General features: G+C 46.3%; 1 protein-coding gene across 7 annotated transcripts in view; it reads right to left on the reverse strand.

Annotated features, from left to right (window-relative positions):
- Positions 1–514: 514 nt before the first annotated feature.
- Positions 515–26616, reverse strand: part of KCNE2 (potassium voltage-gated channel subfamily E regulatory subunit 2) — a 74120-nt gene continuing 48018 nt past the window's right edge. For 2 of the 7 annotated variants that reach the window (XM_075033741.1, XM_075033742.1), the window contains exons 3-7: positions 6388–6516; positions 5747–5797; positions 2834–3017; positions 2624–2701; positions 515–910 (exon numbers count right to left, since the gene is read on the reverse strand). In XM_075033741.1, coding sequence (XP_074889842.1) covers positions 515–892 — 378 coding nt within the window. In that variant the 5' untranslated portion in view covers positions 893–910; positions 2624–2701; positions 2834–3017; positions 5747–5797; positions 6388–6516. The other 5 variants (XM_075033745.1, XM_075033746.1, XM_075033743.1 and 2 more) reach the window with 4 other exon arrangements.

Below are 26616 nucleotides of genomic sequence, written 5' to 3' on the forward strand. Positions count from 1 at the left end.
AGCCAGATCGTTAAAAAAATAGTTTGGAATGAATGTGTGTAGGTATAGGTTACCTCCTATGATTCGTAACATAACACATTGTTCAGTCAATAGGTGGAGATTTTGATCTTTTACTGTACATTTTAAAGTTATTTTTAAGATGGGCTTAAGTCATACAGTTTGGATCTAAATTAGTGCTTCTGACCACTAACCCACAGTTACTCTGAGGTGGGAACATCCAGATCTGCATCTGGATTTAAAAAAGGCTAAAAAAAATCAAGTTATTAATTCTCTTGGTTTTATTTTCCTGAAGAACAGAGTATCAAAGCAAAGCACAATCATGCATTTTTCTTGGGTGTTCTCCAAGCAGCTGTGCCAAAGTCCTTATGGGAAACAGTAAAGTTGATTTCCTCAGCACTCCGTTCCGCATTGACCTGTCTGTTAATTTAATGAACAATTTCACAGCTATTTGTAATTCCGGTGAGTTCCCTGCACGTGGCTTTATGATTTCCTCATTGCTGATGTTTCCAAAAAGTCAGGGTGATCCAGGGCTTGTTTTGTCCTTTGCACCCAAGTTTTCATGGATCACACACTTGAGGTCTTCTCGATTCAGAACCTGGCTCTTATACTTCTCGCCCCAGTCCTCAACGATGTACTGATGATATGGGTCATTGGAGTGCTCTCGCCTCTTTGATTTCACAGTACTCACCAAGATTGCCACAATAATGAAGGAGAACATCCCAATCATCACCATCAAATAAAGGATAACATAGTCCAAGTTTTCAGCAGCAACTGTGTCTTTCAATTTATCTGCCGCTTCCGTCATGTTTTTCCTCCAGCCATTCATGTAAGTGAGAAAGGTTTCCTTGAAAATATTTTCCACCGCCCAAGTGAAGTTTCGCATTTCAGCCATCCTTGCAAGTTAGGGCTACTAAAGACAACATGATACTTATTTTAATCAAATATCTATACTAAAACAGTTACATTGGTTTCTTTTGTCCGCATAATGCCAATTAACTAAGAACATCTACCACCTGCCACTTGAAAGCGCAGTACCAGTTTCAGATTAGCTGAGAATCCCCACTTCTGAGTGGTTCAATATGTTCAGAGACCCAAGGAGGTCTTACTTCTCTCCTCACTCAGTTCACTTTCGGTCTGTGGGAAGCTTTGGTGAAGACCAGTGGGCATGGGCCTCCATGACCCACGTTACAGGGGTTGAGGCACACTGGCTTCCCTACTGAGGCAAAACACCAAGTGAAGAAGCATTTAGCCCAGGAGAAGACAAAGTACGTATCGGATCCTGTAAGGGCTGGCACAGTGCCGTTCCAGACAGCTGCCCAGCATCTCTCAGGGTGCGGTGTGACCTTCCCCCTTCCCTGTTTTGTCTCAGGCATTACATCTGGTGTGAAGGCTGGTTACCCATGCAAGCGCAAATGAGTCCATGGGAGCATAATAGCCAGACAGCTAACTCCTACATGGTAGCCTGATAGACAGGAGGGACAAGAAGACACAGCCCCCATATCTGGAATATCCTCATTGGTCATTAGGACCACCACCCCAAAGGGGCAGGGACGCTGAATAGTGCTGCAAAGCCACATCTGTCCTGACCCTCTCCCAGCTATCCCAAAGCTTGCCACAGTCAGACCCAGCTGCTGCTTAGAAAACCATAATCGGGTCTCCATCCCCCAGGAGATGTCCCCCTCCACCACACTCCTGCACCAGGGCCTGTCGGGAGCTGTTGTTTTCAATGTCTTTCTCTAAGGCTAGATTGCAGTGTTGCTAGTGTTGCTAGCAGAGGGGCAAAGGGTGGGAGACGGACCCCACTGAGGCTCCGAGGCTGTTAACCCTTGAACAGAGCCATGGGGTGGGGGGACAGATGAGGGAAGAGATACCTGCTCAGCAACTGGTTACTCGTCAGTCCGAATAGCCCCCTGATCCAGTCACTCAGTGCTGATCCATCTGGTCCTGCTTGAACTAAGCTAGGTCTGGGGCAGCAACTATTACATACTGACTCCAGTAAAGGAGTTCTCAAGAAGCTCTGAGAAAAGCCGCTGTCCTTTTCTGCCTTGCCCACAGAGGAGGGTGTGACTGGATTGCAGCCTGCTAGCTTGCAAAAAGCAAAGGGTGTGGTACAGCATTTCAGTCTGATGCTCCTGTATGACACCTGTCCTTAAATGCTTCGGGCCAACCAAGCCATACAACATATGGCAAAGCTTCCAAAAAAAGTTGACTCGATCTCAGTGCAGTCTTCAAGCAGTGATGAGCTTATTGCAGCCTATGGTAAGAGACAGTGAATTTTCATCACTAATAAGAAATTGCACTGTCTTTTGAACTGGAGTTCAGTAATCTACCTTCCTCCGTTTGTTGGACTAGCCTTGCAATATCAGTGTGCACAGAACAGGCACGCACACATGGAAGGACGCAGGTACACGTGCATGTAGGTCTCCGCAATTATACACTCACACATGCTCCAACATAGGGGATAAAGGTAATCTAATGAAAGTAAGCAATCTATAAGCAAATCCAAATACGAACTGCCTTGAAACTTTTTTGTGTGTAAAATCTCTCTGCTTTTTCTTTGATTCAGAACAAAAATTACTATGCTTTTTCAATAGGAAATAAAGAATTACCAACAGAAACTTACCTTTCCTGTGCCCTTCTCTAAAGAAATTCACGATAACACTCAGGATTTTAAAACTCCACTGGATAATATGATGATACTCTAGAAAGGAGCAGAGATATCTTAAACTTTAAGTAGCCTCCAGCCTGCAGAAGGCTATAAGCAATTGTCTGTTAAATAAGTGCCTTGTACTGCACGCTTTATGTTTATATTAAATGCTAAATCTAATCTCACCTGGAAAGTCAAATATTGGTTGACAGCTTACATCAGTCATCCTGTCAGATGCTGAGTACTATTCTTTATGCTTATTACTGCAATTTCATATATTGTAAATGAGCACTGCTGTGCTTTCCTAGGGGTAAATATTGATGCAGCTCGATCTTTGTTGACCCAGACAGAAGAAGAGTAAAGATGAGCTCTGCAAAATAATGATGATGATGATAACAATAACAACAATAACAATAACAACAACAACAACAACAACAACTTCCCTTGGCTGATATGGGCACGAGAGACTGAGCACTGAGCAGGCAATGTGAAAGGCCTGCCAGCCTGTCAGGCTGCTTAGCGCCCACAGTTCTCCTTTCCTTTTCTTCCACCAGAATCATGCTTGTGAGTGACCAACCCCTCTGTGAAGCCCTTACTGTGAGAAGCAGGTCCTCATATACAGCCAGGACCAGCCTCTCTGAGCTCTGCTCTGTGTGTACCTCACTTGTGATCTGGAGCAGGAAAAGACAAAAACTTACTAAAAAAAAAAAAGCAGAATTAATTGATGTTGATTTTATTTCTAGCAAATAGCACATGCTGACACCTAACTGGAAGGCTCTGACTCACACCTTAGAAAATAGCAGTGTACTCAGTGAAATGAGACAACTTCAGTTTCAGTCAGCAGCGGTTCCTGGCTATGATGGGAACATCCAAGGGAGGGGAATCAAGGTGGGATTGTGGTGCAAAGTGCTCCTCAAGCACCTGGGCTGGGAGAGACTTTCTGTAAAAAATACTTTCATTGTGCAGGTAGTGCTGCCTAAGCAATTTGCAGAGAAAGCAATTTCTCGGGTAGCTCTGCTTTGAGGAAGATAAAGCAAACATGGACTACCACTGAATCAACAGCGCACATCAGAAGAAGGGAGATACGCTCTTGGTATGGAAAAGTGTTAATCCCTGAGGAAGCCCTGCTAGTGTCGTGCTGCTGACATTGTCATGGTTACTGCTATCATTTCTTCTGGATAATTTTCTGTGCATGAACACCTCCCAGCATGGGGGCGAGCTGCTGGCAGCATTTTCTCCCTGCTCCCCTGCTTCTCTCTGGCAGTTTTCCATGTGCCCTTGGCTCGGCCCCTCAAAGTTGAGGTCGCTGGCAAGCTGCTTCTGTTTGCTTTGATGAAACCTGTAAGCCAGAGGCACCGTGGCAAGTCCAGCCTCCTGCACTGGGCAGGCAGAGACATGCCCTGGTTGGTCCTGGCTGGAAAAATCACCTGGAGCCACCAGCATGCTGTTAGAGGAACTCCCAAATAGAGGGCTATGAGTCTGGCTATGGAAATAAGAGAGGATCCATAGCCCTGGAAGTTCCCAAGCAGAGTAGCTTGGGAACTGCTCTGCCCTGGACTGCCAATAACCAGGTGAAAGGACTTATCCCTCCTTCAACCACCCTCTCCTACCATCTGTTCCTGGCCAGTCCTGTTTGGCTAATACTTGCAGGCATACACTCACGCACGCACACAGGCATACCTACATATATAAAAGATGCATATGTTGTCAAGCAGACATGAAATTTAACTGCCAGCTCTGTTCTCAACGAAACCAGGAGAGTCCTTGGATAATCCTGTTCTGCTGCATGTCCCCCTGAAGGTCACATTTGCTCAGGGCTTGCTTAGTCTTTATAGCAAAGAGGTGATCAAGGACAGACAGCATGGAACTGGTTAAAAGGAAGGAGGGGCAACCAAATATCTTGGGCAGAAAAGGTGACTGCCTTAATATTAGTCTCCCAAATGGAGACTAATATTAAGCAAAATGCTCCTGTTCTCAATGGAAAGAGGTAGGAACGGCTGGTTGAGCCTCCTCTCTGTACCCCGAGAGTGGCTAGGTCATAGCAATCAGGAAGAGCCTCTGGTGACTGGAAAAAGGCAAACGTCATGCTCATCCTTGAGAAGGGCAATGAAGGCCAAGGGAGCTGAAGGATGATCAGCCACACTTCAAACCATGTGACAATTAAGGGACAAATCCTTCTGGAAGCCATTATCAGGCACATGAAGATCAAAAGGTGATTGGAAACAGCCAGCATAGATTGACCAAGGGCAAATTGTGCCTCATCAAGCTAATTGCTTTCTATTGTGAATTGATGGGAGGTCTGTTTCAATGGATGAAGCAGAGTGGTAGTGGTGGTTTACCTTTGCTTTAGCAAGGTTTCAGCATGGTCTCTCATAATATCCTTGTAGCCAGATTGGAGAGATATGGACCAGATGTGTGGACTCCAGAACTAGCTGGACCACTGTCATGGGCAAGATAGAGTAAATGACAAGCCGCAGCAGATCTGGATGCTGGGCTTTATGTAAGAACCAAGGAGATCAGTGCTTTCACACCCATCAGCTAGCTCGATTGCAGCAACTGACCATTCACTGTTGAGGCAGTGCTGTGGCAACATCTGCTCTTGCCTCCCAGGTGTTGTAGAGCAGGTGGGTCCATCCCATGACAGGGTGTTGTCATCATCAGGAGGTACACCACATATAAACATGCACAGTATTTAACAATTAGTATAAATAACATTACAATTGGATGTATTTTTACATGTAGCAGCCATGTGGTCTTGAAGGCACCATTTGAGGAAAACATGTTCCTTTTAGATGTACAATAGGCTCAGAACTGAATGATATTTGATTGTTCACAGCCTTCATGATTGATAACACTTCTGTGACTGTGTAGCAGTGTATTCGTTTGTGGACTATTTTACAAATCCTTTGTTAGTCTTACTGGTGAGACAGTGAGGAAGGTAGCAGACATACTGAACATCTTGTGATTAAACCCAGATCTCATAAGAGGGTTTATGTGAGTTTATTAGCAATACATCTCTCCTAACATTTTGCAATATCTATTGTAAACGCATAAAAGGATACTCATAAATAAACACAAACATGCATACACATAACTTACATAGATCAGTATCTCTAGGATTGGAATAGGGTGCTCAATTTTCTGTGTTTCCTGTAGAAGATAAGATTAACAGAAGATTGTTACTAATGATGATCTTTGTTCTCCAGACATTTCCCTTCACAGGAGCTTCCAGTATACTCAGTCACTTTTCCCCAATCCTCCATCAGTTGTTTCCCCGTATTCTCTACAATAAATAGACAAACTTTACACTTTATTTTAAATCAGCAGCTGATACATTTATACACAGCTTTTGCCCTCTTCTTTTTCCTTCTGTTTTTTTTTTAAATAAGGAAATTAACTATACATAATTCATGAATTATAGGGTTCATTACTTAGGATCATGAATTTTATAGGTTTAATTCTTAGAAACAAAAGAACATAGCTGTTAAGTGTGGTTATTGGAGAGGTATGAGTATCCTCTCATATGTACCTATGTAATTTTCCTTAGGTATTTCTTCTGTTCTGGTTAAATCATAACATTGTACTATTCACTGTGCCTTTCAGACCTCAAACCTTTGTATACGCAGACTTAACCCACAATCTTCTCAGCCTTTAACTACTGATATGCTATACTGCTAACTACTGATACTTAAAGTGCTGATAGCATTTAATTAGTTTCCCCACTGCTTTAAACTTTTTACCTTCTTGATAGCCCTCCTAGATTCCTTCTGATATTTACACATTTTCTTAAAAGAACATTAGTGAAATCGACAGTTCTGTCCCTGGGTCTGGCTGCTGCTTTTCAAAATGTTGTCTGTCAGTCGGTCACCCTGTAAAATAAAAAGACCACTAGGCCACTAGGTTTTTATAGTTTGGCTTTAACTGTGACTGCTGAAACCTTTCCTCTTAAGATTACTCAAGATTACATCTATTAATTAAGTTTGAACTGTTTCTTTTTGTTGATTTTTCTTTATAATCCAATTTTTACTACATCTTGGGACATTTTCCAGCTCCCTCTGGTTTCTCATAAAGGTGTTGGTAATTAAAGATGCTGCCTCTCTATTTTTTGTTTTGCAACTGTGCTTCTAGGTCTCTTACCTGTTTCTTGCATTCTCGTGCCTAGCCTCTGCAGCGGGTCAGCATGTGTAAGTGACCACCTTTCCAGGAGCTTTGACTTCCACCTCTCGAACATTTAACTCTTCTGCCTTTGTTTGCCATTTCTCTAAGCAAATCATTATGGTTTCATTTTCTTTCTGCATTCACCCCATGCATGATGGATGTTATTTTCTTTCCCAGGGCAAGGGTGTTAGGATTTGTACATCATTTCCTCCCAAGGGTATGGTTTTCAGCACAACTGGGAGTTTTGATGTCATGCCCTGTACAGGTTGGGTTTTCTTTTTAAGTGAGGAAATCCTTTTGCAATTGTTTATTTCTTATGTAGCTGTTCTTCCATCTTTCCGGGAGCAGTGTTCAGAGGTTTCATCTTTAGCCTATTTTCTGGGGCCTTTGTCTGTTCAATGGTAAATACGTTTGCCGTATGGGGTTCAGCGGTTGGGGTATTCTGTTTTTCTGAGAGACCGCGAGACTTAATTATGTGTCATACAGTTTGATCACCTATTATAACACTTTGGGTACATTTGTAAAAGTATTAACCCCCATCCTTTCACATAGGACCTGGCATGGGTGTCAGATGAGAGGAAGAGCTGATCTGCTGAAAGGTTGGCTGCTGTTCAGAGGGATCTTGACAGGCTGTCCCCAAAATGTTCATAGCTGGTACAAACCTATCTGAATATTAGAATAACTCCATGTCTGAAGATCTCTCCCTCATCACATCAGGATGCACTATCCTTAATGCCTTATATAGAAACAATGAAAAGAGTGCAGACAGTGGAAAGGGACACCTGGAATGGTCCTTTGTGGTTAAATAAAAACATGTTTAACAAAGCAACATTTTCCAGTCATTACAGAAGCGAGAGGAAAAGCATTCAGAAGGAAAGTGATTTTTAACCATATTTTCTTATGCAGTACAAGTGTAAGCAAGATTGTGAAGGAAAACCCTTTCTGTCTATGAGAAAAGACTCTATCTCATCAGTATGCATTCAACAGTGAGGGACTCCAGCCTAAACATTTTCTCAACCCTGAATGCGTGAAAAAAACAAGCAGGCAGAACAAGTCAGGTCCCAAACTCTGACTGTGTCTGGTGCTGGGACTGCATTGCAACTGAGACACCAGCACCTGCCACCCTGCCAAGAAATGCACTGCTCCCCTCAGCCCAAGCTGCGGGGATGGAGAAATCGTGGCCAGGCGGAGACGGCAATCATTCAGCTTTGTTGCTATGGTTTTATGTGTTGCTGTTGCAAAAGCTTTAGAGAATAAATAAGGGTGTTGCCTGCACATAGCATTTAAATGAAAAATCAAACACCATGTTTGATTTCACCATGTCCAATGCTTAGCTTCTGGTGACTTAAGGAAATTCTCTCCTCAGCCCCTTTGAGATCACCCTTCTGAAAGCAAGACAGAAAATAAACACCTTTCCAAACAATGACCACAGGGACGGCTTTTGCTGGGGACAGATAGCTCTGAGGGAAACATCCAGCACGCTGCAGGTAAAGGGCATCCCCACATCAGCCCTGGAGAACATGAGCTGCTGAGTGACCTCCATTGCCAGCACAGGCAATGGGGGTGGTGCCTGCATGCCCAGCTGATAAACTGTGCTGCAGCTGGCGGCACTTCGCCCCCCTGTCTGCTAACACCAGGGTAGGACTAACAAGGGCTACCTGCTACAGCTGCGTGCCCATTAACACCTCAGCATATGCCTGTGCACCAGCCGATCACCTCTCATGTGGAAGCCCCATCCTCACTGCAGCCCGGGCAGCCAAAGGGCTCCTGAAAGGCAGATCCAGCTGTCAGCTCCCAGCCCGACATCTTCACACCGCCACAGCCTGAAGACAGCGTCCTTCTGGCTGGGAAGATAAGATATGGCACCCTGAATGCATGTATGTGTGTCCCTCAGAGAAGAAAAGACACCTGAAGTGCCCACACAGGTGCCCTCCTAAATATTGGGTGGATTTTCACCATACTTCCAGCTGTAATTAAAATATTGTTGCCTGCAGCTTGACTGCAGTGCACCACCTGTGGTTATCTGAAGGCAAGGTCCTGCTCAAGGCCAGTGTCATGAAAGGCAAAGTTAACGGTAATAACTGACAGCAGAAATTTTGTTCCTAACAGATTAAGCGGAATCTGTCCTTCGGTTGGGAAGCTGCAGGTCAGTTGCTTGCTGGGTTGTAGATAGGAACCACAAAGCTCTGCAGACACGCGCATACACCCCTCCCGCATGCACAAGGACATTTGGAACCACCCAACATCGCTGCCCTCTGCTCCTCACCCACGCTTCCCAGGCCCTTAACAGAGGAATACGATCAGCAGCTCAGCCAGAGCAGTTAAAGAGTTGGAGAGATAGTAGTAAAGAGTTGGATGGGGAGTATAAATGTCAGCCAGGGCAGCGCACCCAGCAAGGTACTGGCTGTGCGCACCTGCCCTCCACTTTCATGGAGTATCTCTGAAAACCACAGGTCATTTGCCATCAGTGGTTTGAAGTAGCACCTATGGTGGTATGGAGGTATCACTGTCCCTCATGCCCCCAACCTAGCCTGGGATCTGGGCCCTCTGCTCTGATCCTTATACACTTGACAGCTACACTCCTGGTCCTGGAAATAAAACTGCATTATGATCCATCAGCCTCAAATGTTTTTTTTTGCCCTGGCATTTGCTCTGATAAACACTATCTGTGTAGCTAAAAACTGACTAAAGAAGTGTGTGCTGTGCACTTCAATTAACAGACAGAATAAGACCTTCTGAGACATTAAGGGCCGTGACTGCTGCTCTCACATAGGAATGCTTGCCCTGTGCAGAGAGCCAGCACAACCTAAGACTTAGATATCATCTATACCTGCACCTCAGTTTGACTTCCAGTGATGTCCACAGCTGAACATGATGACAGATGAACATTCCTTCATTCTGTGTGTGTTGGCTCTTTAGGTGCCTGGGCTGGGGAAATGAAACAGCTCTTTACATCTTCTTTCCACTTCCCCGCAAGGCATCCAGAGGCAGGCAAGCAAGACCCTAGGTGGTGCAAGAGGGCCAAAGGTATGTGCTTTGGCCTCAAGCTGACCTGAGGTTTCGTTTGGAATTGCACTGGGTAGCAGTTCACAGACATTGCAGAACAGATGTACAGCGGTAGCAGGCATCATGCCACACCTTCTCTCTAGCAAAAAGCCACTTCTCGCAAGCAAACTCACTGGACCCTGGGGTCTCCTTAAGAGTGAGCTGCTAGTATTGAGGAGTTTCTGGGGAATGGAAACTGGGAGAGGCACTTTTGCTGAAACCCCATTTTATTGCAAAGTCCTGTCCTCATAAAGCAGAGGGAAGGAAGAGTAGTAGTTACAGCAACAGGCCATGGGTTTGGCAGGAGATCATTGCACTGACAGAGGTCACTGATTGCAACAGCTTCTCTGGGCAGGGGCAGCTCACAGTTTCTGGCAGGGCTGAATGCCCACAGTAACACTGGTGGCTTCAAGTCTTGTTCCTTCTCCTTTCATATCCTAACCACAGAGGGTGGCCTCTAAGCTGGATCCAAATCCTGACTAAGTCTCTGAGTCTTTACAAAAGCACCTTGTCCCCTTCTTTCTTCACACAGTGCACTACTAAGCTGTGGACCTTCTTGCCACAGCTCACTGTAGGTGCAAGTAGCTGGCAAGCACTCAAAAGTGATTAGATTGATTCAGAGAAGAAAAATCTGTCAAGAGTCTTTGAGTAAAAAGACATCATACCCTGTCACAGCAGACTGCTGAGGATTATTCTGGGGAAGCGTGACTACATGCTTGCCCCACTTCTATGTTCTTTCTTAGGCTTCCAAGTTTGCCCATTCCCTTGACTGATTTCTTCACTTAACAAAAACCTCCCCACCCTGTCTGGTAAAGGGAAGGGAGAGGCAGGAAAGAGGATGGTGGGAAAAGAAAAAAAGCATGTAAGAATCAACCTGTCCAGTCAACAACAGAGAAGATAAAGGGAAGGATGTAAAGGTCACCAGGATGCTCACATCAAACCTCCCCCTCTGGGGGCAAGGGTGCCATGACTTGATGGAGCTTCAGATGGGACGAGGTAAATAAAAAGGGGAGGGCAGGGGAGCAGCCAGAGCCTTTCTAGGAGGCTCTGCAGGGGTCAGAAGAGAGATTACAACCTGCCACTCTCAGGGTGCTTGTATGCCAGCGCATCCCTCTTGCCACAGAAGGCTAGACGGACTTGTGGCTGAGCCAGGATAGACATCCTTCCATTGTTGTAGCCCACTGATGCTCCAGAGTGGGCTTCAGCCCCAAGGTTGATGGCAGCAATGTACAGTCACAGCTGAGAGGTGGATCAGGACAGAGGCGCAGGGGTACTTAGTCCAGCTTTGGTACCAGCCCTCCCATGAGCTGCCCCTCCAGCACGGCCCAGATTGTGAGTTAGTTCTACACTCCTGGCTCAAGTGAAGTCCACAGAAGCCAGTGGGGAATTTGGATGGAACAGAGCAAGGAGGGCCTGAACCTGAGCTGGAGGTACTGCCAATACCCACTTTTGCAGGGCTTGATATTGTTAACTCACATGTCTGAAGACTTAGGGACTTGCTGCTGAAAAGTGGCACATATGAGTGAATCATCTGTTTTCCTAACTCCTCAGCAAAACAAGTGGTCTGATTCACATGGGCAAGAGAGTTCAAGCATTTCTCCAGGATGGCTGCTGCGACTCCTTAGCAATGATGCATTTCAAGACATGTTTTAAAGCAATGCTGTTTAGAAGACAGAGGACTGAAGTCAGGGATTAAATTCTAGCTGCCCTGGTCTCTGAAATATTACAAGACACTTCTGGGCCTTTCAAGTTCTGTTGGAAGCATATCCTTGTTACTGAGCACTGCAGATCCTGACAGCAGATCTGTTACTTGTCCGGTGGATAGATCTATGCAGACAACTTCACCTGCTCTAGAACCGCAAGCCATGCTTTAAGCCAGCTTGCAGCCACGTGTAAAAGACTCTGCCCTACATCACACTTGATCTCTCCCCTACCAGAAACATTTAGCCAGTGATTAAGACCTGCCTTCTGCATGGCCATGAGGTGCTTCTGCTTGGGACAGGCCCCCTTTGAAAGTCTGGCAGGTAGCTATGTACCACTGCCCCATTTCTTGGAGGCTGTGAGAGGAAGCACTGTCAGAGCAGCGTGCCTTTCCAGCAGGTACCCTCAGGAGTCGATGGCTGGCAGAAGCTGGCAATTAAAGTGCTTGCAAAATAGCGTGCCTGTCTCCCCCTATCCAGAGCCTAGTGCAAACCAGGCCCTTTTGCACAGGAGCTGAGTGAAAGTGCCTGCAACCAGCACAGTCTCTTGTTAAACAACTTTGTGTTTAAAACTCCACCTTTGTCCATATGCCTACATGGAAATGCATGCCTACATACAAACATACACCTTTATGTATTTTAATCCCTTCTATTTGTAAAGGCTATATAAGTGCTTTACTAAGGAGTCGGGGAGGAGAAATGGTCTGGAGACCCCAAGATACAGCCTGAGGCTTACAGAGGCTGAGCTTAAGCTCTTAAGTCTGGTAAGAGAGCAAGTCAAGGTGCAAATCTGTGATATATAATGCAGGAGCAGAACAGAGCTCAACTCACTGCTTCATCCATGCCTATGCAGATGCAGCCCTCAGTGCGAGCTCAGCTTTCACTGCATTTCTTCCAGGAGTGCACCGAGGCCTCTTCCCACCCAGCTACCTGGTGGGCAAATGATGCCCGTCTGCTGGCCCTGGATCTCACACTGGAAGAAGGCTGCTAGCCAGAGGAGTGCTACCTGGTATTGCCCCATGTTCAAAACCTTGGTGCTAGTGAGCAAGCACATTGCTTGAGCATAGCAGCCGCCCCTCAGGCACAAAAGCTCATGTGGTTCTGCCTCCAGTGTTTGGAAAGAAGAGATCTGAGAGCTGCTCTTCTTGTCCTGTGGCACTTGAGCAGCTTTATTACTGGTGGGGTCCAGGCACCAGCAACCCAAGTGGTGTGCCTGTGCCACATTATGCTGTGCAGGAGGCAAGAGGAGGAGAGCACCCAGCACAGGTTGTGCCAGTATTAGCTGGTATGAGCACATGGTCACTGTGGCTGGGTGCAGCCTGCTGATGAGCTCAGTGTTTTGCGGAAATCTCAAGTTAGGTTAGGTCTACAGCTGCTATATATTTTGGGTTTCATGCACTCCATCACTGCATATTAAAAAAGGTCCTGTTTATTTTTCCTAACCTGTAGACCTGGATACAGCCTAGTAGAGATGTTCATTGCTCATACTTGGGACATCAGTGAAGTCCTGTGATCATGGAACCAGTTGATGCTGCTCACACAGTGATAGTGAAAGGGGAAGCAAAGGCCAGGTCAAGACATTTTATTGAAATAGAAAACCTACACAACCTCATGCAATGGCATCTTCTGAGCCCAACTCCACTGTAAGAGAAAGTTGCATTACACTGATATTTATTTTGGCAGAAAAAATCTATGTTTTACACACAACAATCCACAGAGTTCATTGAGGCCAAAACATATCCTGAGGCCTCACATAACCCTGAGAGCTCTAAAAAGTAAAGACAATTGATCATTTCAAGTCCACTGACAAGGAAGGAAAACAAGTGTGTCAGCACATGAGTTAAGAAATAATTGCTCATTTAACCTGGTATATGTTGCGTGAGCACAGGCACATTTCTTGTTTCCTCAGCCTTCCTTGACCTTGGACCCATTTGCTTATATGGCCACAATCCAGTTGCACAAACTGGCCTTGCAATCTGCCCACATTCAGCTCCCAATTCAAGCAGAAAGAAAACCCTTGCCTCCGGAGTGGAAGACAGAGGCCACCCATGTGTGCACACCTTCCCCACGCTGGCATCTTTCCTGCGCCTTCCCTGGTACCCGTCCTTGGCACCGTGCCGCAGCTGCTGGCTCGGGTTGCGGGGCTGGTGGCTTGTAGGGACACCCGGCACCCCTGGCACCAGCCTGCTCTGGACCCAGGGCTGATCCTGCTCTGAGCGGGGCTGGCTCCCTGCCATCCCCCATCTGGCACCAGCTCCCCCAGGAAGGCACTGGGAGCCAAGGCGAGCTCCTCGTGCCGATCCACTGGGCCACACATCTTCACACCCTCCCAGGACAGCTCCCAGGCCCAAAAGAATGTGCGATTTTAGATACACCACACACTACATAACTCTGTGAGTGTTCCCATGGTCAAGAAGTGCAATGACTCTGTGGAGATGGCAGCGGCCTCCTCCTAGCTTTCCGAAATCAGCTGAAACCTTCCCGTTGACATTAATCTCAATTTAGGAAGGCAGATAGGGTGCAATTAAGTACAGCCTTGTTGGAAGTGGCTCTTATGTACATGCCTAACTTTAAGCAAATGCTTAAGTGCTGTTCTGAATAAAGATGATTTCCTGAACTAGAGCCTCCACTGAGAGCTGGAGTGGATCCAGAAGAAGGTTATTCTGGGTAAGCTGCCGGAGGGATTCCAACAGATAATTTTGTGCATTTATATACCACCCTATCTGGAGAACAGGAGAGTAATCTTTTAATTGGATTCCATCCGATTAATTACCCTCCTGGATCTGCTAATGTCCAGTGCTCTAGAAACCGTATTCTGGCATCTCCATTGAAGGCTCCAGTAAAAGCTACAGTAAAGAGCCATGGACTGTTGATTCACCTTAGATTTCAAAAATACTGCGAATGTGGTGCCCAGGAACATACGCTGCAAGCATTGTGGCATGGCATATACATTTATCCCACCAAAGTCACGGAAGTGCATTTTGGTCCTGCTTTCTTTTAGTTCCAGCACTATATAAGGTGTGGTTCCTCAAAGCACCTTCTTTGAGAAGGATGAGTTTAGTATTTCTGCTGCTGCCTTTCTCTGGCCATTTCTGAGATGGAAGAAAGAGGAGATATTACCGTTTTCATAAAAATTCAGTCACTTTTAAAATAAATCAGATTTTTCATAGTGCCCAAGAATGCCTGCAGACCTGTACGACTGGAGCACACCTTTTTGTGTGTACAAGTATGTGATCATTGTGGTTCATGTAGGAACGCGTTCACAAAATTTCCATCTCATGTTGGTACCTTACCCTGCTTTTGCATTGACTCAGATCATTCAGACATCTCATCATCTCAGTGGGGTAACCACAGTCCCCATGCTGGTATCTCCTGGATGGGGATGAAGCTGCCCAGAGCAGCATGGAAGGCACTAGAGTACAGCAGTCAGTGTGCACGCTGCCAAGGGCAGGTCTGGGCTCAATACCATGAGCTCTCTAGGACAAGGGGTAGCTTCATATTCCAGTCTAATGTGTTGAATCAAACTCCTGGTTTGTGCCCTTCTGCAGGGATTGCCATATCTCATGCACTTGCAATGCAGAGATTTACCATTACCATCACTCCTTCTCCATCAACAGAGCTAGCTACAAGCCCGGTGTTAAGTGCAACCCCCCAGCCCAAAAGCAACACTGTACCTGACCTTGGACCCTGGTACATTCAACAACGCACCAGGCCCACACAATGGCATGTGAACTAAGGGACTAGTTGTATCAACCATCAAGGTATCTATATGATGGAGGAGAGGAGTCTTAAGATGCTTGTGTGCAGTGTGACTATGTATTATCCAACTCAGTGGGGATGATCCTGGATCTTCATTTTAAAGTACTTACTGCTATTGTAATGGCAGAAAAAAACAGTGCAAGGTTCCTAATGCAAATTAGTTATAACAGACACAAGCAGATTTCAGCTAAAATTTAGCAGTTTGGTCCCACATACATTGAAGAGAACAGTCTGGAGTCAAGTGCGTGTTTATTTGTCTGTTTGTCTCCGCATCTGCTCCATATGCTTTCAGAGCTGACAAACTTCAGCTTGTTGTCCTTGGGGAGCTGGGAATCAGTAGACTACGAGGGATAGACTGCTTGCCTGGTTTTGTGCATATGTGTCTCCACTGAAGTTAGCCTGAAAGATATCCCAAGTAAAGAACCGTCACTCATCTCTCTTCTTCCTGTCACTGAAGTTCTTCAGCCTGGTATTACATCTGCTAAACAAGGACCTTCTATGGGATATTTTTAAAAGGAAAATTGTCCATTTACTCAAAGGCCCTTTAAAGAAAAGCAGCATTGGAGGTAACGGAAGAGTGGACAGAAAGGCATTCATAGGAGCTATCTAAAATATGGAATCCATACAGTGTAATGGTCAATGTTTTGCCTTGTAAAGTACCTTTTACAGTAATGATGCAAGAAGCTGTGTCTTTCAATGGTCATGAAAGAAAACAATTCTCAGGCAGAAGCACCATCTGCTGGTGGACACCAATTCTATTACCTCACTTAGAAAGTCTACAGTGAAACTAGCTTAAACGACCACCTCAGAGACTGTTAGAGGTGCTTAAGAGGCATCTTTGAGACCTTAATCCAAATACTAAATGTGATATTTACCCATTTTTCACACCACATCCCTCACGGCACTGTGTTACTCCAGCCCCTAGCTAAGAAGTTTCAGAAGCAGATATTTGCTTTGACAGAAGCAAAAGGTTTCCTGTGTTTGGAGAAGTATCAGGCTTTCAGCCTCCTCTCACTAAAGTCAATATGAGAACTTTCACTGCCTCCCAAGTACCACAACAGTTTCTTCAGTGAGAGCAGGAGATGCTTCTTAGCATTGGGCTACAAAGGCTGTGTGTCTCCCCTTTGTCTACGGAGGTCTTGGTTTTCAGCAAATGGAGATTTCTCTCTGCCCAAAAACATGGACTAAGGGCAATGTATCCAGCAAGTTTTCAAGAAAAGGTGAAGATACAGGACTGAAGTGTGACTACATTTCACACAGTGGATATGCTGAATGATTAAAAATTTCCTTGCGTTTCAATCTGAAGGGAAGGTGAAAAATACTGTGCTATATGTTATCCAGGAAATGGTTAATGAGCTTACAAAGGCACTATGTTGAGTTTCCTATAGTCTTTCATTAAAAATTTACTCCAGTGACATAATTTAGGAGCCTTGCTTGACAATGATACAGAGCTGACCTTTCTGACCTCAATTCCCTCAACTCAGGCAGGGTTAAAATATGAATCCAGACCTGGATTCAAATGCTGTAGACCATTCATGCATCTGTGTATCTGTGTAATAAGCTGAACTTCAACTGTGCACATTCCTCCATGTTAATACATTCATGTTTGACCTGAGATCTCAGTGCTGCATCATGAGCTCACCTCTGATCCTAGCCTGCAGTGAAAAATGGAGGGGATCCTTATAGCAAACAGATCCTCTTCCAGAGGGACCCCAAACATTCAAAATCCAGATGTAATAATGTGGATGGGTTGGCTGAAGAAAAAGAGGCTTGTATTGGAGGGGTCCCCATCTCTGGGGTTAGATTTTGCCAGCCCACACTCAGAATTATTGTATTCTGCATAATTAAAATAAAAACACTCTTTCCATAGCTCAGGGCTCACCTGAAGTAATTTCATCTTCTCAGAAGGGAAGTCTCAAACCTCTCATCAAAGACAGACTTTCTCTTAAAACTGATGTGTAAAACTTAAGTTTTTCTGCTTTCTATTCAGATTTTACTTTTGATAAGTATTCCCCTCATTGCTGAGAATTACCATAAAGCTAATACATCAGTGAAGTGCTCAAAAATGGGTTGAAGAGTGATGTGTCAGTTGTGTATCCACTTATCAGGAGGACCAAACCTGTAGGGAGAAGATTGCTTACATTTCTTACTTCAAAGGCTCCATATCAGTCGGCATTTGGCACACAGCGCAAAGCCATTTGTTTGACCTACAACTCTGGCTAAACATCATGATAAATGAAAAGGAACCCGATTAGATATAAAAATTTCTGGGTCACTTATGGCAGTGAAGCAAAAGCAGATTTAATCTCTTCCAGAGACATATTTTTCCGTAAATTAGGACAATGGGACATCTTTTGCTTTTTCTCTTGGACCACATGGGACACCACAGAGAATGCAGGTCCCACCAACTCCAACTGCCACTGTTGCTGTAAATACCGTTTCCTATTTGAAGGGCCAACTGAGATCTTATTAAAGAAGCAAAATGTTTATCTTTCCCTTCAGATATTAGTCCAGTAACAAAAGTCTGGGTAGGCACCCTATGGTGACCCAAAATAGGTTCCTCCTAGCTTTTTCATGTATGCAGCTGAAAACTATGAAACAAACAAGCACGAAGAAATGCCCAGACAGGAAGAAGTGATGCTCTAACCTGGCAAGTTACAGGCATTTTGCTAATTTGTCTTGTACTGGTAGATACACTTCTCTCTGGAAGTCTCAAAGGTGCTTTAAGCACAACACCAGCTTGGTCTTACAGTGACCACTCTTTTTGCTGGCATCTTTTGACACCCTCAATGTATTTTAAAGCTCACATGTTTTTAGAAGATATTTGCTGAAAATACAGATACAGCTTTGCTCTTGTAACTCTAAACAATCTGGAAGCTTCCAGACGCGCTGCATGTGGTGTGAGATTTTTCTTTAACAAGTTGGAACTTTGAAGGGAGCCTTATCTTACCAGGCGGGAACAGCATGAGCCATACCCTGCAGCATCCTGCAGCTGATACAAGTCTAAGGAAGGGTAAGAACATTGTCTCTGAAGGACACAGACACATACCGCCCAGAGAGAAAGCCTGGCTGCTGGCACAGAGCCACCTCTGGGTACGCCATCCCAGGAGATCTGTGTTGGCAGGACTGCATGCGGTGCTCTATCCTGGTATCTGTGGGCCTTTTTCTGGTACCAGGACCACGATGGACTTGAGCAGTTCAATTGAAAATACTGATTTGCTGACTCTCTTTCAGGAAAGTAACTAAAAGCATAGACCTTCAAGGATGCTGAGGTGCGTAGTAACTACTAAAATGAGTGGGAGCTGGGAACCAAAATAGCCTTGAGAAGCTGAGTGGTTTGTCCAGACCCACTAAGTCCTGATACCTTCAATGTAGAGACTGATTTATGAACCACATCCTCCACAGAACATGCATCAAAATTCTCATTCTTATACAAAGCCCTACCTTACACCTAACATCCCTGCTACCTGCATGATGAAAGTCTGCTTCAGAGTCCCCACAAATCTGACAGTGTCTTAGAACTGCACTTGCTCTTTTAAACAAGGATCTCTATTATTAATTCATAGATGAGTGGTATTTTTAATTGGTCATTAATATCACATCATAGGTGGCTGAAGCTCACATAATGAGATTAGTAAGGACCAAAAGCTGATCTGAACAGTCCTGGACTTTGTGGAACTGGAGAACAAATGCTGTGTCAGGAATCATCAATAATGGATTGAAACCAACTATCCCATTTAACAGGAGAAGTTCAGAAGCTCAGAGCTATCTTTGCAATAGAACCTGATCCTGATTCTTATCACTGTGTATCTGAGCTCTTCCTAGGTTAACCAGAACCCCAGAACAATGTTCCTGGTAAATTTTGTAGCATCTTCAACTCTCAGCAGGGAAACACATGAAATGCACGTGCAGCACTGTGATCAAGGTTCACAGCCTGCACAGCATCACAATGAGAACTAGGCAGAAAACAGTAATCCCCTTGTGAAATATAGTTGCCTTCCACCCCAGACTAAAACTCAAACATCTCATCTTACTCTTTGGAAGGGAATGGAGTCTCAGGCAGATGGGTGGGGAGGGTGAGGATGAAGCCCAGGAGCAGTCTGCATGGTACCTGGGCTACTGAGGAGTTGTGAGATGGGTCTGTCAAAACCTCATCCAAACCTAAAATTTTTGACAAGCTGGTGAACTCCTTGTTTTGTTACCGTTTCTTCAGCCAGCTGTAATGGTGACAGATTCAGTCCACAGAGAGGGTGCTAACGAAATATTGCCTTTGTATTCTGGAGAGCACTGCACGCTGCAGCGCAGCACTCTCCCTCTGCCCCTACCACTGGCTGTTGCCAGAGGTTTGGCAGGAGCTCCTGGGTGTGCATATCAACAAGTTCAGAGACAGACTAATCCAGAGATTAGCCCATGGACATCAAAACCATATGCCTCCTCAGGGCTTGCTCTAATTCAGAAATCAGGATAGCAGCACCTGCAGCAGATGAGCACACATCTGGGCTTAGCCCACTTGAGTTAATGAATGATTACTTGCTGACACAGTAACACATGAGCATCCCTCTGGCTAGATGATAAACCATAGGGAACAAGGAGTCAGATGTCGAACTTCAGGTTTGATGTATGTATTATCTATGTATGAGTTATCTATTGAAGATGGGGCCTGAATCTAGAAGAGTCCAATGGACTGAAGAAGTTCCCCTGGAAGGGCAGCTACAGCTCTGTACAAGCCTGCTGGGAACACCGTAGTGTATGGAGGGAATCATCTTGCATGGGAATAACTCTCCCAGTTAGGTTAATGCTCACAGCGAGATGCTTACACCCGTGGGGTTACTCTGGAGGCAAACGCCGACCCTAGGCTGGTATCATTTACAGATGGAGCCAGGCAGAAGGAGGCATGATTTACACTGGCTGAGGCCTGCTTAGCCTTTCCTCTGAATCCTGCAGAGCAGATCGAGGGCAGTTATCGGGATTCAAAGTGCAGAAAACTGAATCAGTATTTTTTTCCTCTTCACAAGCTGGTCAGCGTTGGAGTCTGGCCACCTAAAAGGCTGGCGCCGAGGGCCAGACAACCCTACAAGATGGCACTGATGTTTACCCACCCACGGTGACACGCAGATCGGTCTTTGCTCTTGCTCTCTGCCTACATACACCCAGATAAGGAGAAATCAAGCCAGAGGCTCAGCCCGTCCACGCCGGGTGCCGTTTTCGGGAGCGACCACAGCGTGTCCCCACAGAGCTGTACTTCCACCCCTCCACCTACCAGCAGAAACGCGTCCAAATGGTAGCTCATCTGCATGCCCATAAATATACCCCCCTCCAGCGCTGCTCTAACCCTTACTTACATGGGTAGAGCTGGCAGGAAAATGATTCTGACCTTCAATTGCGACCAGTCCACTCAGTTCAGGCCCGGTGAGGCGAGTACGGAGAGTCATAAAAAAAAAAAAACAACACCAAAAAAACCGCACCAAGACCCGCGCCCCCCCAATAACACGTAAAGGTCAAAATTCAAGGTCTGCTGCTCATTAGTAAGAAATAACACCAGAAACCTTCCTCGTTTGCATAATACATTTCACGCTGAGACCTGAAACGTCCCGAAAACAGAGGTAAGCACCGCTAGCCCCATTTCACAAACAGACAAGCAAGCCGATTGCCAAGCCCACGCAGAGGCACGTAGCAGACCTGAACCCAATTAGGCTCCTGTCCGTCTAGGCTCACCCCACTGGACCACGCTCCCAAACCCAGGCGATAAAGTGACAATGTGGGGTTTGGTTTCCTCCGCCCTTAAATGTAATGTCTCCCTGGCTGAGGGATGGAGGTGAAGCAGCTCCCACCTTGCCACCAAGCTGTGGCTGTTGTGCCCTGTTTGGCTGCTCCTGCAGGGTGGGAGCAAGCAGCCTCCCTGACCTCCCCAGGCACGCACACCTGAGACCACACCAGCACATACAGAAGTCGGTATTTTGGAAGCACCCAGCCCCCTACAGCAACTTTTAGGACACCTCCATATCTGTGTGACTGGTCACACACGTCAACAGCCTTTCTGGAACACCAGAGTTTGCCAACATATATCCAGAAGGGCAGAGCAATGTGGGCCTTGACACCTTAGCCCCCCCCCCCCCCTTGTTTCTTCAAACACAGCATGTCTCTTCAAAAGCTGGGCACTGTGGATAGGACATGAGGTCCTCTCATCTATATCTCTGCAGCCAGGTGTGCCGACTACCCGACACCCAAGGGTGGGTCTCTGGGGCCAGATAAGGCCCACATAGTCCTCACTAAATGGGAAGGAGAGGTTGAGGGGAATGGAGGAAAGAAATACATGCAGGGCTATGGTTTCACAGAGCAGAGCTGCAGCAGCCATAGGATACACAGAGATCCCTGGCCAGGCTGGCCGCTGGGGGAAATGCAAATTGGAGGGCAGTGCCAGGCAAAAGGGAAAAAGCTAAAGGATGCCTTCAAGACCAAGAGCAAGAGCAACCACTTGAGATGGGGAAAAATACTTCTGCCTCAGGTATGAAGACTTTCGGGAAGCCCATAGACAGGAAAGCCCTTGGGTAAGAGAGAGATAACTCCTCACCTGCCACCAGGTTGCATCAGATTCGAAGGGAAACTCACAGCTCTCATCAGAGATGATGGCAGTGACGTGTCAGCACATCCATGTGACAGTGGGCCTCATCTTGCTATGGATGCACTACCAGCCTGGCAGCGGTAGTCACTCTTTGGCTAGGATCATTGCTTCCTGGCAGCAAGCTGTCTGGCCCCAGGGCCAGACCACCAGTCCCAGCTCAGCTAGGCACCTATGCTATGCCTCCAGCTACCAAGGTCACACCACCCGCCCTTCCATCAGTCAGTCCATTTAGCATCAAGGACTCGTCTGTTAATGAGTCACCAGATGACACTACCATTTTTGTTGCTCCAGAATAACTCGCTGGGAACTCCACTATTCCCCAGGATGACCCCCAAAAATATGCCCTAAGCAGCAAAAGAAGGGAACCAGTGAGTCTGGTTTTGAGTGACATAATTTTATGTTGATGGAGCATGGTGGAGGAGCCCAAGAGACAGCCATGAGACGCAGCCCTGCAGCCCTGCACAAGTGGAAAGCCAGAAGATAAGCTCCAGGGATCAGATCCAAACACAAATGTTCACTCCCTCCTTTACCACATCAGCTTAAAGACATAGCAATACATGGACTCCTGCCCTGCACGTGCCATCATAGAGGAAAAGATTGTCTTACTCGGGAAAATCGTAGCTGCCCTAGCCTCCCTGAGCTGGTGCAAGCAAGTTGACTCACACAGTTTTACCACCAAAAGCGCAGTCTGCTCGCTGTGGGCAGTACACCTGCATTCAGGCCTGAATCGTGGAGAAACCCTGCATCCTACCCTCCCCAGCAGACCAGCAGGCGAAAGCTTGACCACCAGAAGGACTGCAATTGTGTGAGGGAGGCCATGGAGTAAACTAGGGGGAGCAAGCAGTCCTGAGGTCAAGTGGTACCTCATGCAGCAACAGTGACCATCCAGAGCTGGAGGACAGATATCACAGAAAATGCCCGCCAGAAGTTGAATAGCAGCACTGAGAGTCCTCCCAGTAGAATGCAAGGAGTGAGCTCTAGCTACCAAATCCAATGGATTTTTTTCTTTCAGATCACCCCACTCCCCTGCAGATTGGCCTATTTCTGCTTTGATCAGGTCACGTCTTCGATCTTTGATCAGATCACGTCTAACAACGTGCTCCTTGAGGGCCCATGCCCATGGCTTCAGGAAATCAGCCACACAGAGTGGTAGGAGGCTCAGCCCTATGTCCTCAACATCAAGGCTGAGCCCTTAAACCAGAGGCAATCAGGCCATCAGGGTCAGGGAGCTCCTTGAAATGGGGCCAGCAGGGTAATTGAGGGCCCTGGGGCTCTGTTTCAGCTCTATTTTTTTCTCGGTCCTCTTGATTTTTATCATCTTTAGCGAAGGATGCCTCATGTACCTTCTTTTACAGGCTCTGATACCACAGACTTTAGCAAGCGGAAGAGCAAATAGCCCTTAGCCTGGAGTCGCTATGAATAACTGGCAGAGGGATCTGAGGTCTGACTTACAGCTTGTTTAAGAAAAAAGGCCAGGCCAGCATCATGACCCGTCTCTTCTGGGTGCAGTGAATATGAATGACCTCCATCCAGGATTGCACATTGCCCCAGTGATCAGAGGAGCTTTTTTCTCTGCATGGTGCCTCATGTGAGCTGCCTTGGCCCCTTCCCTTCTCATTTAGCAAGGCCTGCATGGTGTGTGCAGGGCAGGGGGATCTCTATGGCAAGCCTGCTGCTGCTATCGGTCCTCTCTGCACCTTCTCCCTCTCCATTTAGCCTGGACTACAATACTTGCAGCTGGAGTTTCTCACCACTATGAGCTGGTCCCCAGCATAAGGGGAGGTTTAGGGGGGAGAAGGCTGATGAGCCTGAATGTCTTCCCTGGCTTTGTGCTCCCTCTGTGGAGCCAGTGGTCCCAGACATGCAATGTAATGTGAGCTGGCTTTCAGGAATGACTTCTTGCCAGAAGTTTCTTTGTGTGAGGCCGATGCAGATTGCTGGCCCTTGACCACAGGAAAAGACTTTCCACTTGTCAACCAGAAAGTATTTTTACAACACATGCCTTCCTCTGGACTCGTTGACCCGTAGGAGAGTCCTTACCTCTGCGCCTTGGTGTCTTGCCCCATGGACAAAGCATCCCCACCACGTCCCATCCCTGTCTCCGGTTGAGTGGGACCAGCTGCTTACCCGTGGGGCAGGCTGGTGAGGAAGGTGCCCCAGGTCTTGTGCTCAGCTGATCTCCCAAGCAGCTCTCAGGCACCCGAAGACACATTTGGCAGGAGCTCAGGATGTGACTGAACTCCCCATGGTCATTTGGGTGGAGACTGTGGAGGGTCACACAGTGCTGATAAAGATGAAAGTGGAGATAATCACATCGTGGAGACTGATATCTCGTGTCAACAGTCGAGAGAGTAAACACTTGGCACGGGTGGTGAGCGGGGGACTTCCAGGAAGCACAGGCACAACGTGCACAGTCGGAGCTTCTGGTCGGGTGTGCAAGGGCCACCTGTGGTGATCAGAGAGGCCCGGGTACAACCAAACTTTTTGTGATTGCCCTGTTTGGGGGACACCATAAGGCAACACGCATTCTGCCTATGAGCTCAAAAAGGGAGAGATGCTTTGCCATGTCCTGATGTCCTGGTTTCAGCTGGGATAGAGTTAACTGTCTTCCTAGTAGCTGGTACGGTGCTATGTTTTGAGTTCAGTATGAGAAGAATGTTGATAACACTGATGTTTTCAGTTGTTGCTCAGTACTGTTTAGACTACAGTCAAGGATTTTTCAGCTTCTCATGCCCAGCCAGGGCACAAGAAGTTGGCACACAACGCAACCAGGGCACCTGACCCAACGGTGTATTCCATACCATGGGACGTCCCATCCAGTATAGGAACTGGGAAGTGGGGGCAGGGAATCGCCGCTCAGGGACTAGCTGGGTGTCAGTTGGCGGGTGGTGAGCAATTGCCCTGTGCATCATTTGTACATTCCAATCCTTTTATTGGTGTTATCATTATCATTATTAGTTTCTTCTTTTCTGTTCTATTAAACCGTTCTTATCTCAACCCAGGAGTTTTACTTCTTTTTCCCGATTTTCTCCCCCATCCCACTGGATGGGGGGAAGTGAGTGAGCGGCTGCGCGGTGCTTAGTTGCTGGCTGGGGTTAAACCACGACACCTGGACAGCAGGAACAGAAGAGTACTCCATCCAGTGTATGGCCCTGCTGACCTCCACAGTGACACTGGGCACACTGCAGTGACCTGCTGTGGCACATGGATGTGGCAGCACCACTCTCCTTACCAAGCTGCATGGCAAAATCAGACAGCAGGCCTACTCTGCAGTGTGGTCATGGGATCACAGGATAATTCAAGCTGGAAGTGACCTCAGGAGGTCATCTAGTCTAGCCTCGCATTCAAGCATGGCCAGCTAATAGGGTGTGCATGGGGCAGATAAATCGAGACTGAGGATAAGTATTAAGGGGGGCTTGACTGAAATGCTGTGGGAATTTGTGGGAGAAATGCCATACACTATGGATTATCATAGAGGGAGACAGATAGGGTACTCTAGTCCTTCATTGGAGCACCTCAAGGAGCAATGCAGATACAGCCAGGGACACCTACGTTTGTACCTTCACTGCTCCTGCTCTGGAATTACTGCTGGAATGGCTTACCCTTACTGAAAGCATGTGGCTTCATGGCTGCAGGTCCACTCCCCTCTCCAATCTCACCAAGCACATGCCTCAGGTCAAACCTGCTATCAGAGCTCCTAGCTACAACTTCTTAGCACTTCCACTGCTGCTGGAAGCTACTAATTTCTGACTAATTGCTTATGACCTAAAAGTGTCTTCTCAGCAGGAGTATGATATTTAATTTTAAAGCTTCAAACATTCGCCATGCATGTCTGCCTCCCCAAAATGATGAAAAAACTTGCACCTTTATCTCACCTACAACTTGTAATCACTCTTGGTCCTGAGCAAGCCTAGCTTCCTCAGCCTCCTGTGTGGTGCCTGCCAGTGAAATCTCTGTGACTGCAGCCTGCACTTTCAACAATGATGATGATCTTTCTGGATTTTTTTACTTGCATATTGTGTGGATATGGCCTCTTTACAGCTTGTAGCTCAGGTGTTATTTCTTAAGAGTTCCTGATATATCAGCTAAGAAATTGCTCTTGTGAAATTATTGTATTTCTTTCCTTTTTTTTCTTAATGGCTTGGCTATTAAACTAAGACAGCTTCTTCATGCAGGTAATAATCCAATAACCAGATGTAGTCACACAATAATTATCTCTATAGCCAGACTTCATGTAGGATTCATAAGTTACTACAGGCCAGCTCCAAGCCCTTCACACAGATCTGGCAGGTGTTTTAAACAGGAAAAAGAAAAGTAATTGCAGAAGAAAGATACCAGTTCTTTTAATACTGCTCAGTTCTCCTTGTTTAACTGGACAAACAACTCCTTTACACACAAACTTATTATACACATTCTGAGAGACTGAGTTAATATGATTAGAAATTTAACTTTAGCATTTCCAGACTGTTGGGGACAGAGATGTTAATACAGCTCCTAATTTTGTACTTATTTGGGAAAAAAGGGACAGGAATTAGTTGCTGGCAGTTGGGGGTGACTGGTTGCTTGTGCTCTCATCCTGCAGGCTGTTGAACATAAATAACCCCCTATAGACACCAGGAGACATAGAGATGAGTTCAAAAAGCAGGGTCCATAACATATGACTGGGCTCTCCACTGATTGTGCCT

The sequence above is a fragment of the Buteo buteo genome, chromosome 8, assembly GCF_964188355.1.
Source record: "Buteo buteo chromosome 8, bButBut1.hap1.1, whole genome shotgun sequence".
Lineage (NCBI taxonomy): Eukaryota > Metazoa > Chordata > Aves > Accipitriformes > Accipitridae > Buteo > Buteo buteo.